General features: G+C 45.6%; 1 protein-coding gene across 7 annotated transcripts in view; it reads left to right on the plus strand.

The window, feature by feature from the left end:
- CDH11 (cadherin 11) overlaps positions 1–17698 on the plus strand; it is a 720336-nt gene extending 702638 nt beyond the window's left edge. For all 7 annotated transcript variants that reach the window (XM_064159936.1, XM_064159935.1, XM_064159933.1 and 4 more), the window contains 4 exons: positions 162–283; positions 1760–1877; positions 13572–13823; positions 16272–17698. In XM_064159936.1, the coding sequence (XP_064016006.1) occupies positions 162–283; positions 1760–1877; positions 13572–13823; positions 16272–16768 (989 nt within the window). In that variant the 3' untranslated portion in view covers positions 16769–17698. The remainder of the gene's footprint in view (positions 1–161; positions 284–1759; positions 1878–13571; positions 13824–16271) is intronic.
- Positions 17699–20946: the final 3248 nt, after the last annotated feature.

Consider the following 20946-nt stretch of genomic DNA (forward strand, 5'->3'; position numbering starts at 1 on the left):
GTTCTCTAAGCAGTGCTCTAAATTCTCCAGTCTGCTGATTGTCCTCATCTGCTGAGTGCATTAATGCCAACAGAAATCCTGGTTGGTTTTCACCTGGCTACAGCTGGGGTTTTTTGTTTGTTTTGAGAGGCTTTTCATGTAGCTCTTGCTTATTCCCACAGACAAGCAGCACCAGGAAGCCAAAGTTCCAGTTGCAATTAAGGTCATTGATGTCAATGACAACGCTCCAAAATTCGCAGCAGCCTACGAAGCTTTTGTCTGCGAGAATGCCCGAAGCAACCAGGTATGGCTGTGCCCACCACCTTCCCTGGGCACAAGTGGCTCTCCTCAGGGTGCTGGGAGCCCAGTCCTCTCTTGGCAGCTCGAATCAGTGTTGGCAAACAAAGATTTCCTTGGATATCTTGAGCAGAATGCCTGGAGTGCCCAGAAAGAGACAGCGCTGCGCTTTCCTCTGGAACAGCTACCAGCAGCTGCAGAGCTACCCGCAGGGCAGGGCTGCTGTTGACTGAGGATCCAACATCACCTAGGCAATGAAGCTAGTTTGGAGCAGCTTTCCCAGCTAGGAGCCTGTTTTGAATGTCATAGAGAATGTAGAATAGTTTAGTTTGAGTGACACCTTCAAGCTCTCCCACTTCCAACCCCCTGCCATGGGTAGGGACACCTCCCACTTGCCCAGGTTGCTTCAGGCCTCATCCAACCTGGCCTTGAGCACCACCAAGGAAGGAGCATCCACAGCCTTCCTAGGCAGCCTGTGCCAGTGTCTGCCCACTCTCACTGTAAAGAATATCTTCCTAAGCTCTGGTTTAAATCTGCCTTCTTCCAGCTCAAAGCCATTGTCCCTTGTCCTATCACTACAAGCCCTTGTAGAAAGTCCCTCCCCAGCTTTCTTGTATCCCCCTTCAGGTACTGGAAAGCTTCTCTAAGGTCTCCCCAGAGCCTTCTTTTCTCCATGCTGAACAGCCCCACCTCTCCTAGCCTGTCCCCATAGCAGAGATGCTCCAGCCCTCTGATCATCTGTGTGGCCTCCTATGGACCCACTCCAGCAGTTCCATGCCCTCCTTGTGTTGGGGGGCAGCAGAACTGGACGTGCTACTGCAGGTGAGGTCTCATGGGAGCACACAGTAAAATACTCTGCCTCCTATGGGAAGAGTCACAGTGCAAAGCTTGAGACTTTAGCCTGCAGTTTAATCCCTGAGGGGTAAATCTGGAGGCTTCCCTGTGAGGAAGAGGAAATGTGAGCACACAGATAAACCTGGAGGCTTCCCTGTGAGGAAGAGGAATTGTGAGCACGCAGATAAACCTGGAGGCTTCCCTGTGAGGAAGAGGAATTGTGAGCATACAGAAGTTGCTCTGCAGAAGTCTCTATGCAGGCTCTGCACTTTTGCAGTTAGCATAGCAATTTGAAAAGGACATTGTGCTATAACCCCCTCTGAGCTGCTGAGCTTCCTGCAGGCTTTTGTTTAGTCTATTAAGTTCTGATTAGCAGAGATTGGTCTAGAAGGATGTCTGTGCAGGCATCCACTTCCACATCTAGAACCCTCTGTTGGTTAAATAGCAAATAAAGACTGCCTGTTCTAGGTCGGAGTCTGCTCCATGTTTCTGATTGCATACACTTGTGGAGGCATTCTGGGGGAGCTGGGGAAAGGAGTTTTCTGCTGTTTCCAAGTGCTCTGTGTCTGAGAGGTTTCTCAGAATGTCCTGTCTCTGTGATGTCCCCAGAGAAGGAGCCCTTTGTTTACAGAGTGTTTTTCATTTGCAGCAATTCATTACAATTAGTGCCGATGACAAGGACGACTCTGCCAACGGACCAAGATTCATCTTCAGTTTGCCACCTGAAATTATTCATAATCCAAACTTCACTCTCAGAGACAACAGAGGTTTGTGTGAAGATTCTCTCTCTCTGCTAGACCCCAGTGAAATGACAGGGTGAAAAGAACCAACATCATGTTGTGTGTGCAGCAGCGTTTCCGTTCGCTTTGTTTTCCGGAGGGTTAGGGGAGGAAGGTGGATAAATAGGGCTGGAATACAAGGATTAATGTGCTGCCAGTTAACTCACTTTCATTTTCTTGAGTGCATGCTTTAAATTGCATAGTCATACCTTGGATGAAAAATCCACTGGCATTTGGTCTCCCAGGAATAGGGTAAAAAACCCAGTGGCAAAACCAGTCCCCAAGTATCATTGGCAGACAGCCTCGATTTCGCGCACGCTTACTTGCTAAACTAAACTCAGCTGAAGCAGGAGGAATTGTTAGGTTGCTTGTCCTTGTTCCTGCTGCTCTGCTTGCTGCTTTTTGTAAAGCATGGAGCACAAGAGGCATGGGCTAGGTTCCTAACAGAAGAAAATCCCTGCCACTCTAAGCTTTTGGGAAAGGTGTTCAAGAAAAGACTGGATGAGGCACTTAGTGCCATGGTCTAGATGACTGGATGGGGCTGGGTGCTAGGTTGGACTGGATGAGCTTGGAGGTCTCTTCCAACCTGCTTGATTCTGTGTTTCTGTGGATTTGTGTTGTGGAACAGGCCCAGACTGGCTGGGGGTATCCTGATGCCTGTGTCAATTGTCTGTTCACACCTTGCGTAGAATCACAGATGGAAGGGACCTTAAAGGTTATCCTGTTCCAAATGGGACACCTCCTACTAGCCCAGGTTGCTCAAGATCTCATCCAGCCTGGCTTTGAACACCTCCAGGGAAGGAGCATCCACAACCTCCTGGACAACCTGTGCCAGTGTCTCCCCACCCTCACTGCAAATTCTTCCTATTCTCCACTCTAAATCGCCTCTCTTCCAGCTTTAATCTGTTCCCTCTCATCCTGTCACTACAACCCCTTGTAAAAAGTCACTCCCCAGCTCTTTTGCAGCCCCCCTTTAGCTGCTGGAAGGCTGCTGTAAAGTCTCCCCAGAGCCTTCTCTTCTCCAAACTAAACAGCCCCTGTCCACATAGCAGAGGTTCTCCAGCCCTCTCATCTTCTGGACTCACTCCAACAGTTCCATGTCCTTCTCATGCTGTGGGGTCCAGAACTGGATGCAATTCTCCTTGTCCTCATAGCAGAGGTTCTCCAGCCCTCTCATCTTTTGGACTCACTCCAACAGTTCCATGTCCTTCTCATGCTATGGGGTCCAGAACTGGATGCAGTTCTCCCTGTCCTCATAGCAGAGGTTCTCCAGCCCTTTCATCATCTTTGTGGCCTCTTTTGGACCCTCAGCCTCTTATGGCAAGAGACACAGTACAGTGCTTTAGACTTTACCCTTCAGATTTATCCCTGCTGGCTTCCCTGTGAGGGAGAGGGGTTGTCAGCATAGAGAAGCTGCTCTGCAGATGGATGTTAAGATGTTTGAAACTTGCAGACAAAAAAAACCCAGGCAGAGGTGAGCATCAGAACTTCCTTGATCACTTACCACAAGAGCATCAACAAGCATAACTTGCCAGAGGGGTGTAGATAGAAGGCAGATTTGGCCACTCTGCATAGTTTTCTGTTTACTTAATGATAATCAATACTCCATTGTCATTCAATATTCATTGCTTGGTTTTCTGTGCAGGGAAAATCAAAGCCAGCTTCAGCTTCTAGGAAGTTGGTTTTAATGAGCAAACTTGAAGGTCTGAAGGAAACTTGCCTGTTTTCTGAGGAGCAGCTCTCAGCTGAACTGCTTTAAATGAGGAATCCAAGCGATTTCCTCTCCAGGTTGGCCAAAGTGGAAAAGGCAACATAATGCAGAGCTGTGATTTCAGGAAAAGCTTCTTTTCTCTCAGGTGTTGTGGTTGTGGCACACTTCAGATCTCTATCAACATCTCAAGTGACAGCAATTATCATCAGAGCTCCCCACCAAAATTTCTGCTGCTCTCAAGGCACCGAAGTGCTGCTGTTGCCTGGTGCTTGACACTTGTACACACCTAAGCGGTTCATGAAGCATCCAGTGGAGGGGATGGATTTATTCTCTTTAAAGTAGTAAAACACAATTCTTGAGAGATTGATAGCTGTGTTTTCAGAGAGAAGCAAACACAAATCTGGGTTTTCTTTTTTTTTTTTTTGCTTGAGACTGTGAGGCCAAGTTTCTCTTTCAAAGGTGGTCACCAGCTCAGACTGCAAATGGATTAGGTTTTGTAGTCTGTAACAGAGGTCAGGACTGAGATGCTCCGATACAGCTGCAGGCAAATGGTATTAAGGTTGCTGACTCCAGCCAATTCCACTGCTCCTTCATTTCCATATGCAGTGAATTAATTCTTTTTTGATGACAGAGGTAACCCAGATAAAAATGGTTTCTAATTGAAATGATGAAGTCAGCTGAGTGCAGGGGCTGGACCTGATAAGACTGCAAAAGGTTATTTCAACAAGACACTATTTAAGGGCTGACTCTTCCTGCAGAATTTCTTGTTTGGGGAATGGATTGTGTAATGGAAGCCATCCAGATCCCTCCTTCTTTCTTTTTTGGTCTACACTACAGTGATGTTCACTATTTCTGTGCAGGTGGATGGTAAGCTATGGTAGAGAGGAAGTTATCGTAGTGAGTAAAGTGTAAGTTGTGGTAGAGAGGAAGTGATGGAAGGGAGTGAAGTAAGCTGTGGTAGAGAGGAAGTGCTGGAAGTGAGTGAGAGAAGTCGTGGTAGAGAGGAAGTGATGGAAGTGAGTGAAGTAAGTCATGGTAGAGAGGAAGTGAGTGAAGTAAGTTGTGGTAATGAGGAAGTTATGGTAGTGAAGTAAGTTGTGTTAGGAAGTGATGGAAGTGAGTGAAGTAAGTTGTGGTAGAGAGGAAGTGATGGAAGTGAGTGAAATAAGTTACGGTAGAGAGAAGGTGATGGTAGTGAGTGAAGTAAATTGTGGTAGAGAGGGAGTGCTGGAAGTGAGTGAAGTAAGTCATGATAGAGAGGAAGTGATGGAAGTGAGTGAGAGAAGTCATGGTAGAGAGGGAGTGCTGGAAGTGAGTGAAGTAAGTCATGGTAGAGAGGAAGTGAGTGAAGTAAGTTGTGGTAATGAGGAAGTCATGGTAGTGAGTGAAGTAAGTTGTGGTAGAGAGAAGGTGATGGAAGTGAGTGAAGTAAATTGTGGTAGAGAGGAAGTGCTGGAAGTGAGTGAAGTAAGTCATGATAGAGAGCAAGTGATGGAAGTGAGTGAGAGAAGTCATGGTAGAGAGGGAGTGCTGGAAGTGAGTGAAGTAAGTCATGGTAGAGAGGAAGTGATGGTGGTGAGAGAGAGAAGTCGTGGTAGAGAGGGAAGTTTAAAGTCCTTCTCTGTGCAAAAGGAAAAGCTTGTCAGCTTGCTGCCATTTACAAGTCAAATCATTTCCATGATCATTTAAAGGTGGTTTTCCTTCAGTTGTAAATCTGAGTGGTCTCCATACCATGCCACCACTTTCAGATGAAATTGCTCATTTCAAAGCGAAATGGCTTTATTAACTGTGAAGAACAGCTAATGAGGACTCCAATGTTTGGGTCTATTAGGGAACTTTCAAGTGAATAGAGTCCTCTAATTATCATTTAATAGCGTTTCTTTCTACCACCTCCTAAAAGTAATCACATCTTGCAGTAATCCACAAAATGGGATCACATTTTGCATCCTATTAACAGCCTACTGTGCTACCAAGTTTCTCAGCTGAGGCTGTCTTCCATGGAGGCTATGAGATAATGGCTTATTGCATGCTGTGGTAAAACACTGAGTTACTTTTGTGCTGTTTACTGACATTAGACCACCTAAATAACCAGTGCTGTGTTTGTCCAGCCTTGGCTCAGTTTTACTCCCCTTGAAGTCAGAGCTTCAAAAGAGCAGCAGTAGGCTCATGATGCTTCACAGCAGAGGGATGGATTTGTAGAGAATCATTTCCTGCTTTTAATCCTTGCTCCATCCTAAACTTGAAATGCCCTCAGCTTGGGTTTGCTCACCTTCTGTGGAGGCCTGGCAGCCAGCCAGCGCTGCTGGAAGGGTCACAGCCACCTTACTCCCGACTGCGCCGCACAAGGGCGAGTTGCATGGCAGAAGTGAGCTGGGGGAATGTTCTCAGATATGCAAAACAGTGCTTTCCAAAGGCTGAATTCAGTTTCACAGATCATCAAGTCCAACCCTTTACCACAGAGCTCAAGGCCAGACCATGGCACCAAGTGCCACGTCCAATCCTGCCTTGAACTGCCCCAGGGACAGCGACTCCACCACCTCCCCGGGCAGCCCATTCCAGTGCCCAATGACTCTCTCAGGGAAGAACTTTCTCCTCACCTCCAGCCTAAATCTCCCCTGGCACAGCCTGAGGCTGTGTCCTCTTGTTCTGGTGCTGGCCACCTGAGAGAAGAGAGCAACCTCCTCCTGGCCACAACCTCCCCTCAGGTAGTTGCAGACAGCAATAAGGTCACCCCTGAGCCTCCTCTTCTCCAGGCTAACCAATCCCAGCTCCCTCAGCCTCTCCTCGTAGGGCTGTGCTCAAGGCCTCTCCCCAGCCTCGTCGCCCTTCTCTGGACACGCTCAAGCATCTCAATGTCCCTCCTAAACTGGGGGGCCCAGAACTGAACACAGGACTCAAGGTGAGGTCTAACCAGTGCAGAGTACAGGGGCAGAATGACCTCCCTGCTCCTGCTGGCCACACCATTCCTGATGCAGGCCAGGATGCCACTGGCTCTCTTGGCCACCTGGGCACACTGCTGGCTCATGTTCAGGCGGGTATCAATCAGCACCCCCAGATCCCTTTCTGTCTGGCTGCTCTCCAGCCAATTTGAGTCCCTTCAAATCGGTGACTAAAACTCTTCTTTTTTCAGTAGAATCAGAGAACCACAGAATGGTAGGGGTTGGAAGGGACCTCCAGAGATCGAGTGTGCCAAAGCACATCACACGAAAACACATCCAGATGGGTTTTGAAAGCCTCCAGGGAAGGAGACTCCAAAACCTCTCTGAGCAGCCTGCTCCAGTCCTCTGGCTGTCAATTCCAAATCTTTTAATCAAGGCAATTTGAAACACAGGCACTAAACTTACAGGATTTTGCCATGGATTACTGCCTGGTAATGATTTTAGACAGTTGGACCCCTGAAATTGTTTAGGCTTCCTGCTGAATCAGCACTCACGTTCTGATAGAGGTGATTATGTTCACACTGCAGTCAGCTTCTTTAAGCTTGAAGCCTCCACACACAATACCTGTGTTAACAAGCCCCAGAAGCTAAGATACATTGGCCTGCATGTGGAGGAAAAAATTGAGAAACCATCAATAAAGTAACCCCCACACAAAAAAAACAGATCAGAGGTCAGGAAGATCACTCCAAAGATCACCATAAAGCAATGCAATTTTAACTTGGAATTGTGAAGCTTTCCATGGAGAGTAGAAGTTACCTTCACTTTGGAGTCTTGAATACCCCCCACAGTAACAGCTGGAAAAATGAAAGGGTGTCTGGTTTTTCCCTGGGTGGTGCTGAGGTGGTGACTCTCATTTCTTCTGTCTTGTGTCAACCCCTCTTGGTGTTCCTCAGGACTGCCAGTCAAGTGGCCCCATGTGTGTTAAGTAATAGTTTGAAGCTGGCATTGACATTTAACTACTGCTTCTTGGCTTTAAAAATGCCATTATACCTGGCTTGTAGCTAAGCTCCTGGGACTTGGAAATAATGACAAATAGTAAGAGGGGGAAAAAAAGGATGAGAGTATTAGCTAGGATTATATGTTATCTTTTATCTAACTAGAAGGGTGTTTATTTCTCTCTTATGGATGTTATGTTTCCTCCTGAATGCCAGAAGTGAACATAAACAGACAAAAACTGTAACAATAAATTGCTTTTTAGGGTTGATATATCATAGAATGGCTCAGGATGGAAGGGACCTTAGAGATCATCTACTGGGTCCTTTTTAAAACTTTAGCCAGGCATGTAGATGGGATTTTCCTTTTTAAATGCATACATCTCTGTGTGTGTATATAAATATATATGTCCAGGATTACCTGCATTCCCCTCTCTCTCCTGTGTACATCTTCCCGTGCCATGGAACCAGACTTGTATGAGTGTTAAGAGCCTTTCAGAGTTATAGCCAACTTTCATGTCTCAGAAAGGAGAAGTTCAGCACCTGAGTTATAAATTGCACATCCTTTCTTCTCTTTATGGGCTTTTTAACATATATATATATATATATATATAAATTAAAAGTCATAGAATCATAGAATCAACCAGGTTGGAAGAGACCTCCAAGATCATCCAGTTCAACCTAGCACCGAGCCCCATCCAATCAACCAGACCATGGCACCAAATGCCTCATCCAGGCTTTTCACCTTCAGGCATGGTGACTCCACCACCTCCCTGGGCAGCCCATTCCAATTCCAATCACTCTCTCTGTGAAGAACTTCCTCCTAACATCCAGCCTGTACTTCCCCCAGCATGACTTGAGACTGTGTCCCCTTGTTCTATTGGTGGTTGCCTGGGAGAAGAGCCCAACCCCACCTGGCTGCAACCTCCCTTCAGGTAGTTGCAGCCAGCAATGAGCTCTGCCCTGAGCCTCCTCTTCTGCAGGCTGCACACCCCCAGCTCCCTCAGCCTCTCCTCACCAAATGCATCAACTACTGAGTTAAATTTAGCCTTAATGTCAAGTACTTGATTGCAGTGGTGTTGGCCAGCCTGTGTAAGGAGTGAATTATTTACTATCCTTTTCCTATCTCTAGTTAGGAGACTGTATGTGTGTGTGTATATATATATTCTTCACAGAGAGAGTGATTGGCATTGGAATGGGCTGCCCAGGAAGGTGGTGGCTGCCTCTGGAGGTGTTCAAGACAAGACTGGATGAGGCACTTAGTGCCATGGTCTGGTTGATTGGCTAGGGCTGGGTGATAGATTGGACTGGCTGAGCTTGGAGGTCTCTTCCAACCTGCTTGATTCTATGATACGTATAAAATTAGCAATCACTTCAAGTCAAATCAAATGCATCAACCACTGGGTTACATTCAGCCTTAGTGTCAAGTAATTGATTGCTGTGGTGTTGGCATAAGGAGTGAATGATTTACTGTCTTCTTCCTATCTCTAGTTGGGAGTACTGTTTGAGCTGGAAAAATTCAAGGATGGGATGGAATGCAACTGGATGGAATGGGATGGAGTTGAATGAAATAGAATGGAATGGAATGGAGTAGAATAGGGTGGAATAAAATGAAGTAGAATAGGACGGAATGGAAAGGAAAAGAATGGAATGGAGTAGAATGAAATTGAATGGAATAGGATGGGGTAGAATGGAAAGGAGTAGAACAAAATGGAATGGAAAGAGAAGGAGTGGAATGGAGTAGAATGAAATGGAATGGAGAAGAATGGAGTAAAACAGAATGGAATGGAGTAGAACAAAATGGAATGGAAAGGAAAAGAATGGAATGGAGTAGAATGAAATGGAGTGGAAAAGAATGGAGTAAAATAGACTGGAATGGAGTAGAACAAAATGGAATGGAAAGAGGAGGAGTGGAATGGAGTAGAATGAAATGGAATGGAGAAGAATGGAGTAAAATAGAATGGAATGGAGTAGAACAAAATGGAATGGAAAGGAAAAGAGTGGAATGGAGTAGAATGAAATGGAATGGAAAAGAATGGAGTAAAATAGAATGGAAGGGAGTAAAACGAAATGGAATGGAAAGGAATGGTGTAGAATAGGATGGAATGGAAAAGAATGGAGTATAACAGAATGGAATGGAGTGGAATATGAAATAGAAAAGAAAATAGAACAGAATAAGAGAAGTGAAGAAAATGCAGAGCCAACAGATGAAATATGCTAAGGTATGCTCTTGTCTGTGTTTCTTTCCATATTTCAGCCTCTGGGCAGTGGTAGCTCAGCCTGGTATTAATGTTCCTGTTCTTTAGCACAAGAATCATCTATCCCATTGTGAGATCTTTCATTTAGAGGCTCAGATCTTTGCTCTCATATTGAGGAAATGAATTATTAAATGCATTTTAAAGGACCTTGTAGAATAGTTTTGTTCTCTATCAGTATATATATTAGTTCAAGCATTAGTTGAGGAATTAACAGATATTAGATGTGACATTTCTATTTATACCAAGTTTTTATGAGGCCATTAATTTAAAGTTCTAAAGCAAGGCTTCTGTCATTGCACTCAGTGATATCACTAAGGTCCTTCAAAATTGTGCTCCCAAGCTGCTGTTGCCTGTAAACATGTGATAGGTTAGGCTGAGAAGAGATGAAGGGCACCTTCAAACCCCACAGGTAATAAATAATTCAACCTTTATCAACTTTTCTGGCCTTAGTAAATATGACCATCCTGTAAAGGAGGAGTTAAGAGAATGAGTTTTGTCCAGGTATTATTTTTGTGAGGCCTCAGCATGGGAAAGGCTTCAGTTCTGTGATGCTAAAGTGGCTGCACTGGGCAGCAGGAGTGGTGTAGACATGAGGAGATGAGTTCATTTGGTGTGTAACAAACAGATCATATCTGGGGCAATCCTAAAAAAACAGTAAGGTCATCTTTCCTGGTGGGATGTGCAGCAGATGCCAGAGGCAGAGCCAGACAAGCAGAGCCTGGCAAATTATTCCAGGTGCTTTCTTTGGGTTTGTTCTGTTATGGTTTTGATGTTGTCTTGGTTGTTGTTTCAATTTCCCAGAGACTCAAATATAAGTAATAGAACCAATAAGAGAAGGGCAGCAAGGTTGGTGAAGGGCCTGGAACACAAACCCTATGAGGAGAGGCTGAGGGAGCTGGGGGTGTGCAGCCTGCAGCAGAGGAGGCTCAGGGCAGAGCTCATTGCTGTCTGCAGCTACATGAAGGGAGGCTGTAGCCAGGTGGGGTTGGGCTCTGCTGCCAGGCAAGCAGCAACACAACAAGGGGACACAGTCTCAAGCTGAGGTCTAGGCTGGATGTTAGGAGGAAGTTGTTGGCAGAGAGAGTGATTTCCCATTGGAATGGGCTGCCCAGGGAGGTGGTGGAGTCTCTGTCCCTGGAGGTGTTTAGGAAAAGCCTGGCTGGGGCACTTAGTGCCATGGTCTGGTTGATTGGCCAGGGCTGGGTGCTAGGTTGGACTGGCTGATCTTGGAGGTCTCTTCCAACCTGATTGATTCTTTGATTCTAGCCCTGGGACAAACACCTCTCTCATCCCATAAACTGTCCTGTGTCTGCCCCATATGGGACCAATTTCAGAACTCGCCCTACATTAGAGCTGCTGCTTGCCAGGCTGGTTAATAGAAGGCAAAAATACTTCCCTTTTGGTATAATTTATTCACAAACCTTCATGGAAATAGCAGTGATTAGATCATTAGGAGAGGTTTTATGATTTGCATTATTAAATCCTGGGATTTGTGCTGACTCTTCAAGAGGAAAATGATTAATCCTCTACAGGACCCTGAGGCAGTAGTAAAATGGGGACTGTTGGAGGTGAAGAGCCCTCCCTTCACAGATGAAAGAATCATCCTTTACTGCTATTTCATCTTCACAGATAAAAGAATCATTCTTTTCTTCTGCTTTATCTTAACAGATAACAGCATCATTCTTTTCTTGTAGCCTCTTTCCGTTGCGTAGGAAAGAGTAAAGAACCTGGCAAAGCACAAAGGGTTGTGTGAAGTAAATCCTCTTCCTAACCAAGTCTGTGAAGGTCTGAACCCCACAGATATGATTGTTTCATTTGACTTATTTCAGGATGTTTACACTTGTGTAAACTTTGGTTCAGCCTCGGTGCTGAGACACAGGGACCCCAACAAAGGAGACTGTTTGTGTTTCCTTGGCTTTGTCTGGTGTGGCTAGGAGCAGGAAGTGCTGGTGTCTCAGCCCAGCTTTTCATCTCTCACACTTCCCTTTCCAGTGCTTCTGCCCCAGGAAGGGTGAAGGACTATCCAAAATGACCTGTGCTGAGGTGGGAGGGTTGATTTCCATCCCAGGCACAAGAAGGCTCGTGGAGGTTGGAAATAGAGAGGGACTTTAAGTTGTCTTTGTATCCTCCACAGAATTCAGAAGGTGGCCTGGGTGTGTATGATCCAGCTTTCTGAGTTCTGGCTTTGGGAGGTTGGGTGAAAACCAGGTGCTGCTGAAAACACCCAGTGCCTGAGCATTTCTGACTGGAACAGCAATGCTGAGTTCCAAACCTGCTGCTGACACGGTAGAGGTTGACTTCCATTTTGATGGACATCTCATTAACAGCACATTGTGCTGTCTGCTTTCCATGCCACAGTATCACAGTATCATCAGGGTTGGAAGAGACCTCACAGATCATCAAGTCCAACCCTTTACCACAGAGCTCAAGGCTAGACCCCTGAGTCAGACAGCAATAAAGCAGAGAGATTTGGGGGTTGTTTTTTGGTTTGATGGGGGTTTTATCTGTTTGTTTGTTTCTTGGGTTGGTTTATTTGGGTGTTTTGGGGTTTGTTTTTTTTTGTTTCATTTTGGTTTTTCTTCCCCTCCACTGAAGGCTTTATTTCTGGAAAGGAACCAGAACCAGCTCAAATAGCAATGGAATCAGTCTGAAGTAGTGTGAGTCGCACCAAAAGTTAGTGGGGTGCTAAAAGGGGGCTCTAACAGAGACTCTTTGTATTCCTCATGTGGCTCTCATCACTCTGAAGTGATAGCAGTTCAGCATGGTGCTGTACGAATGAAGCACCACACTGTAATTGCTCATCAAGATAAGACTTTGTACTGGTTTAGAATCATAGAATGGTTTAACTTGAAAGGGACCTCAAAGCTCATTCATTCCAACCCCCTGCCACAGGCAGGGACACCTCATGCTAGATCAGGCTGTCTAGAGCCTCACCCAGCCTGGCTTTAAACACTTGCAGGCGTGAGGCTTCCACCAGTCATCTGGGCAACCCCTTCCAGGCTCTCACCACCCTCATGCTGAAGAACTTCTTCCTAAACTATCCATTTCTAGCTTTGTTCCACTCCCTCCAGTCCTGACAGCCTAAAAAGTCCCTCCTCAGCTTTCTTGTACCCCCCTTAAGACACTGAAGGTCCACAATAAGGTCACCTTAGAGCCTTCTCCTCTCCAGACTGAACAGCCCCAGCTGCCTCAGCCTCTCCTCATTCACTTAGGTAGTATACATAAACAGCCCCTCCTCAGCTTTCTGGTGTGCCCCCTTCAGATACTGATGGATCTCAAGATCAATCAATCAAACTCAAGATTAGTTTGAACTTAGAATGCTGTGGCTGGAGGCAAACTGAATTTAACAAATCCACATCATAAGCACACTACTAAGAGTACTCCTGTATAGATTTGTCTAATCAATAGCTTAGCACCCACCTGCAGATGATAGAAAGGTTTAGGTTGGAAGGGACCTCAAAGCTCAGCCAGTTCCAACCTCCTGAAATAGGCAGGGACACCTTCCACTAGAACAGGTTGCTCAAAGCCTCCTCCAGCCTGGTTCTGAATGCCTACAGGGAGGTTGTGGAGCAAAGAATTACCCAATGTGATCTTTGATCACATTGGGTAATTCTTTGCTCCACAACCTCCCTGGGCAACCTGTGCCAATGTCTCACCACCCTCACTGCAGAGAACCCTTTCCTAACATCCAGTTTAAATTAAACTCCTCAGGTTTGTTGCACCATTACTGCTAAGGCATCTGGAAGCTCCTAGCAGGAGAGCTTTCTTTCCATCTTTACTAGGAGGATGGCTCTGAGGGGCTAAGACTGATCCCTCTCTCTCTCTCTCTCTTCCTCACACAGACAACACAGCCAGCGTCCTCGTGAGGCGCGAAGGCTTTAGTCGCCAGAAGCAGGATCTGTACCTGCTTCCCATTGTCATAAGCGACGGCGGAGTGCCCCCTCTGAGCAGCACCAACACCCTCACCATTCGGGTCTGTGGGTGTGACAGCAACGGCTCCCTGCTCTCCTGCAATGCTGAAGCCTACATCCTCAATGCTGGACTAAGCACCGGAGCTTTAATTGCCATTCTTGCTTGCATCGTCATCTTGTTAGGTAAGGGGGAGAAATATCCCTGCTCTTTCTTGCTGCTCACTACCTGTCTGTGTTAAAGCACTAACCTTAGAATCATAGAATCGACCAGGTTGGAAGAGAGCTCCAAGCTCAGCCAGGCCAACCTAGCACCCAGCCCTAGCCAGTCAACCAGACCATGGCACTGAGTGCCCCAGCCAGGCTTTGCCTAAACATCTCCAGGAACGGTGACTCCACCACCTCCCTGGGCAGCCCATTCCAATGCCAATCACTCTCTCTGACAACAACTTCCTCCTAACATCCAGCCTAGACCTCCCCTGGCACAGCTTGAGACTGTGTCCCCTTGTTGTGTTGCTGGCTGCCTGGCAGCAGAGCCCAATCCCACCTGGCTACAGCCTCCCTGCAGGCAGCTGCAGACAGCAATGAGCTCTGCCCTAAGCCTCCTCTTCTGCAGGCTGCACACCCCCAGCTCCCTCAGCCTCTCCTCATAGGGTTTGTGTTCCAGGCCCCTCCCCAGCCTTGCTGCCCTTCTCTGGGCACCTTCCAGCACCTCAACATCTCTCTTGGATTGAGGGGCCCAGAACTGGACACAGTACTCAAGGTGTGGCCTGAGCAGTGTTGAGTGGAGGGGAAGAATAACCTCCCTTGTCCTACTGGCCACACTGCTCCTGATGCAGGCCAGGATGCCATTGGCTCTCTTGGCCACCTGGGCACTGCTGCCTCATCTTCAGCCTACTATCTATCAGTACCCCCAGCTCCCTTTCCTCCTGGCTGCTTTCCAGCCAACCTGTCCCCAGCCTGTAGTGCTGCTTGGGGTTGTTGTGGCCAAAGTGCAGAACCCTGCACCTTGCCTCCAGCTCTGAGCTGCAGAAATGAATCTTCCTTTATAGCTTTCTTTTTTTTTATTTTATTGGAAGTAGTGCTCTGGCCTGGCTGAAATGCAGTAGCAAACACTGACCAATTTGGGTGTGATCAGGGAGTGTCCTTTCGTGGCCTGATAGGAGTTAGTCAGGGACATTGGAATGGGCTGCCCAGGGAGATGGTGGAGTCTCTGTGCCTGGGGGTGTTGAAGCCAAGCCTGGCTGGGGCACTTAGTGCCATGGTCTGGTTGCTTGGCCAGGGCTGGGTGCTAGGTTGGGCTGGATGAGCTTGGAGCTCTCTTCCAACCTGGTTAATTCTATGATTCTATGTTTGTTGAAAGCAAGGCACGACACACAGCTTGAAGTTTTGTGATCTTCCCTGGATGGCAAGTTCCTTATTGAGGTCAGCCAGGATTAATGGCTCCTGCCAGCTATTTCCCTCTAACTCCTCTTGTGTTGAAGACAAACGAATGACTCAGAGGATCCTGCTTTTAGGGAAGTGCTGGAAAGCATTTCCTGATGATTTGAAAATATTTATATTAAATGGTTTATTTTTTTTGCCCACAGTCAGCTTTAGTCTTTCTTTTCTCATTTGCTGTGAAGTTATTTGAGGGCAATCTGATGTGAGGAGGACTGCAACAACCAAGGGATGTGTTTCAGGGGGCTGCTTAAGAGAAAATCTGTTTTCATGGAGCCGAAACATGGGAGTGGAGTTAAGCTTTGGGCACAGAAGAGAGGGTAAAGATCAGCCTTGCTGTGGATATGTGTGTGACTAGGTGGCTCCAAGGCAGTTCTAAAGTGCTCATGCAGCGCTGGGGGCCCACAGATGCTTTGCTGGAATTAGCCTTGAGTTAGTGAGCAATTAGTAAGAGCAGTGGTGTTCAACCCAGACAGAAAACCTCACGTCCATATGGTCAGCTCTGTGTGCAAACATCAGTGCTTTTGCCAAGCTAGGAATAAAGAGAGTGCAGATGTCAGCAAAGCTGTGTGTGAACCACACCGCAAAAGCATAGAATCACAGAACGGTTTGGGCTGGAAGGGACATTGAAGACCATCCAGTTCCAACTCCCCTGCCATGGGGACTAGACCAGGTTGCTTCAGCCAGCCTGGCCTTGAACACATCTGGGGCATCCATGTTGCACTCAGGGCAATCTGTTCCAGCATCTCCCTACCCTCACGTAGAGAATTTCTTCCTAATCTCCGGTTTAAATCTCCCCTCTTCCAGCTTCAGTACATTCTATTCACCATGAAGGTAGTGAGAGCCTGGAATGTGTTGCCCAGGGAAGTGGTGGAAGCCCCATCCCTGGAGGTGTTTAAGGCCAGGCTGGATGAGGCTCTGGCTAGCCTGATCTAGTGTGAAGTGTCCCTGCCCATGGCAGGGTGAGATTGGAACTGGCTGATCCTTGTGGTCCCTTCCAACCCTGCCTGATTCTACGATTCAGTCTTGTTCTCTCAGAACCTTGTAAAGGTACCTCCTCAGCTCTCCTGTAGGTCCCTCCAGGTGCTGGAAGTGCAGTGTGCAGCTGACGTTTTGGTGGTCAGTCCAGAAAGGAGCTGCTGTTGGGAGTGCAGCTGTAACCTGCTGTTTGTGCTTCTGCTTTGTGTTCCGTAGTCATCGTAGTCTTGTTCGTAACACTGAAAAGGCAGAAAAAAGAGCCCCTGATAGTTTTTGAAGAAGAAGATGTGCGAGAGAACATCATTACCTACGACGATGAGGGTGGAGGAGAGGAAGACACTGAAGCTTTCGACATAGCTACTTTGCAGAACCCCGATGGCATCAACGGCTTTATTCCCCGCAAGGACATCAAACCTGAGTATCAGTACATGCCCAGACCGGGGCTCCGGCCGGCTCCCAACAGTGTTGATGTTGATGACTTCATCAACACGAGAATACAAGAGGCTGATAATGATCCGACTGCTCCTCCTTATGACTCTATTCAGATCTATGGCTACGAAGGCAGAGGCTCAGTGGCTGGTTCACTTAGCTCCTTAGAGTCAGCGACGACAGATTCTGACTTGGACTACGACTATCTACAAAACTGGGGACCTCGGTTTAAGAAACTTGCAGACTTGTATGGCTCCAAAGACACTTTCGACGACGATTCTTAACAATAAAGCTTCAGATTTGGCCTTAAGAACTGTGTCTGATGTTCTGAAGACTCCAGAAGAAACGTAAGCAGGTATTTTTTTAAAAAAAAAAACAAGGGAAAAAAAATAAAGTCTCGCTTAGAAGTTTGCCAGAGAGGATTCCTTTGATAAAAATAAAGGACCAGGAAATAAAGTGGTAAATAAATACTGTGAAGTACCTTTTCCTACCAAGGGTGACCGCGGAAGTTGGCCGCCAACTTCACCGAAGGAAAACAAAACAAACCAACCCACTTAAGGAACACAAAGTATTTAAACGAAGGAAACCACTGAGAGCAAACCTACAAAGAAAGGGGGGGAGGGGAAAAAAAATCCTTTCTGTGTCACCAACGTCTGAAACCTTTTATTTTGTCAAAGAAGCTTCCACGCGGTAGAGAAGAGAACAGTTCCGAGCTGTAATTTCGCCTTAAACTCTGGACACTCTCTATGGTAGTGCATTTTTAAACTTGAAATCTATCCTATCCAGCCAGCTGAAACCCATCTGATGTATGTACAGTACAATGTACCAGGAGCCTGTCTCTTGAGCATCCGACTCGTTACTCGCTGATTCCTGTCAATCCTTTTTGTTGCTTATCCTTTCACCTCGAACTAATCCGTGCCAGATAGAAAGAGAGGAGGCGGAGGGGGGGGGGAAAAAAACCCCACCCAAACCACAAACTCTTTGTCTCGTGGCGGTGGGGAAGGTGCCCAGTTTCTATTGTCATTTTTAATGTATCTATTTGTACAATTTTAAGATTCTTATTTTTTAGTATACATGCGAAATATCAGTACTCTGCCATGTAAGAAACCGTTACGGCATCACACTTATATTTTATGAACATTGTACTGTTTGCTTTAATATGGTGCTTCAGTATAAGAAGCAGACTTTGAAAAATAAACTGATTCTCTCTCTTTTTTTTTTTTCTTTTTTAATATCTATCAATTCTTTTGGTTATTAAGCATTTAAAGGGAGCAAACCACCCACAAACCAAACCGAGCGTCGGGTTTCTAATGCGCTGCTTCTGGCTAACTTGCTACAGTCGTGACCCTTTGGATTGCCTTATTTAGGATGTGTTTGTAGTTGGTTTGTTGCCTTGGGAGGTTAAAAGATGTCAGCAATGTTTTGGGGGTTTTGTTTAGAGTTAAAGAAAGAATAATAATAATGATGTAATGCCTGGTGAACATCTTTTTTGCACCCTCTCTATCTACAGCTTGTGGCTGCTCCCGGAACGCGGCGGCGCTAATCTTCATCGACCGCTGCTGTGTTTTCCCTGGATTCAGTGGAGTGTAATACTTTGCAGTATGTCCCATGTGATAGGATGCATTTAGCTTATATCCTAGCAATTCCAGAGCTTTCCCAAATGACCTTTTTTTTTTTTGGCAGTGGGCAGGAGTGCTCTGGACTTACTGTTTACTCCAGATTTAGGATCATAGGATGTTAAGCGTTGGAAGGGACTCAAAGAGATGATCGAGTCCAACCCCGCTGCCAGAGCAGGACAATACTAACACAGCTCAGAGAGGAACACATCCAGACAGGCCTTGAAAGGCTCCAGAGAAGGAGACTCCACGACCTCCCTGGGGAGCCTGTCCCAGTGCTCTGGGACCCTCTGTGACTTGTGAGTTTCCCTATCTGTGCTAAGCTTCTATGGGTTCTTAATCTGACACGGTTTAGCATTAAGTTCCCTAAAAACTCTTCTACCTGACAATTACCTTAACCTGAGTAGTAATTAAGGTTCTGGCACTTACTTTTTTTTCCCTTTTATTTTTTTTTGTTAGTATTTTGATCCCTCCCCCCTCCATTTACTGCATTATAATAGCATCATCTACTGAGGGAAAGACATTTCAGTTTGTCCTGACAAACACAGAGCGCTTTCAGAGTTGTTCTTTGTGGGGTATGTTTGGGTTGATCTTTTAATTGAAAATTCAGCTCTAACTTTTTATATAGAGAGAAATACAGATTAAAAAGTTCAGAATGAGCAAGGAATTGGCATATGCTCTGCCCATCAACATTTCCAGCACCTGTGGATGGCTGTACTTATGCTGAACTTCATAGACTTTGCTGTTTAGGGTGAGAGATCAGCAGCTGCAATATGGGAAGAGGCAATAAGTAGAAATAAGAGACCTTTTTCTAGCATTGATTTTTACAGACCTTGTTTTTCACTTGCAGTCAGCTACCAAACTGCTTAATCTGAGAGCCAGTGGGCTTGGTTGGTGTGATGCTTTTCTGAAGAACCCCTCCCTCATAGCTGTAGCTAGATTAAAATCTGAACCTTTAAAGATTAGAAATGATGTTTCAGCTCTATATTCATAATGTTTTCCCTTCTCCCATTCTATTCTACAGGTGTTCAAGGCCAGGCTGGATGAGGCTCTGGTCAGCCTACACTAGGGTAGGGTGTCCCTGCCCATGGCAGGGGGGTTGGAACTGGCTGATCCTTGTGGTCCCTTCCAACCCTGACTGATTCTGTGATTCTGTTATTCTATTCCTATGGTCTTGGTTTTGGGTTTTTTTGGTTGTGTTTGTTGTTTTGTTTTTTTTCAGGGCAGAGTTTGCTAAATCAGCAGATTTACTCTCCACTGCTGATTGCAATATTTCACTTTCTTCTAGCTGTATCCATTCTATATAATTCTAGAGTTGGTTATTAGCTCAGTTTAAATTTCTTGGGTCATCCATTTGATTTTTTTCCCCCTCTTTCCTCTGTTTATAATCCAAAGAATATTTTGCTAGATTTGCACATTTCTCCATTACAAGTCTAAAGAAACATTAACAAAAGAAAACAAACCAACAAACCCTAAAGCTGTCATTCAATGAGTCTCAATCCCTAAAACTATCCATTCCATGAGTCTCAATCCCTAAAACTATCCATTCCATGAGTCTCAATCCCTAAAACTATCATTCCATGAGTCTCAATCCCTAAAACTATCCATTCCATGAGTCTCAATCCCTAAAACTATCCATTCCATGAGTCTCAATCCCTAAAACTATCATTCCATGAGTCTCAATCCCTAAAACTATCCATTCCATGAGTCTCAATCCCTAAAACTATCCATTCCATGAGTCTCAATCCCTAAAACTATCCATTCCATGAGTCTCAATCCCTAAAACTATCATTCCATGAGTCTCAATCCCTAAAACTATCCATTCCATGAGTCTCAATCCCTGAAGCTATCATTCAGTGAGTCTCAATGCCTAAAACTATCCATTCAATGAGTCTCAATCCCTGAAGCTATCATTCAGTGAGTCTCAATGCCTAAAACTATCCATTCAGTGAGTCTCAATCCCTGAAGCTATCATTCAGTGAGTCTCAATGCCTAAAACTATCCATTCAGTGAGTCTCAATCCCTGAAGCTATCATTCAGTGAGTCTCAATGCCTAAAACTATCCATTCAGTGAGTCTCAATCCCTAAAACTATCATTCCATGAGTCTCAATCCCTTAAACTATCCATTCCATGAGTCTCAATCCCTAAAACTATCATTCCATGAGTCTCAATCCCTAAAACTATCATTCCATGAGTCTCAATCCCTAAAACTATCATTCAATGAGTCTCAATCCCTAAAACTATCATTCAATGAGTCTCAATCCCTAAAACTATCCATTCAGTGAGTCTCAATTTACAAATGAACACATTGAAACAAAGATAAAAAAAGAAGTAGGATTCCATCCTGATTGATGCTCTCTGGATTTCTTTCCCTTTTGAGCAAGTTTTAGAGGTAGTAACTGCATTTTCTCCAGTTTTCTGTTTAATTTTTAAGGAGGACCTTGTCAACTACCTTCTTCTTTTTTCTTTTAATAGTTTTAAATGCTTTCAGTTTTAGTCTGTGGTTTGTAGCACTCTCGTAGATGTTTGGAAATAAATTTTCTTTCCCTTCTGGTTTTGTCCTTTTTCATTTGGTTGTTTTTTTTTTGCTCCCCCTTTTCCCAGTGACTGTGCAGTTGTCATAGTGCTTTATTAAGTTAGCCTTGCTTAACCTACCTCTGAAATGCTGGGAATTATCCTCATTGTGCCTCATCTGCAGCCTCCCCCCGAATGAACAGCGTGTTTTGGCACATGGACACGACGTTAATTTATGTTGGACTTCACAGCAGTGCTTGCTGGAGTCTCAGGTTTGTAAGCTGAGAGTGCAAAAGCCAGCCCAGAGCAGCAGTGCCAGTCCCTGACACGA

This window comes from Pogoniulus pusillus, chromosome 20 (genome assembly GCF_015220805.1).
Source record: "Pogoniulus pusillus isolate bPogPus1 chromosome 20, bPogPus1.pri, whole genome shotgun sequence".
Lineage (NCBI taxonomy): Eukaryota > Metazoa > Chordata > Aves > Piciformes > Lybiidae > Pogoniulus > Pogoniulus pusillus.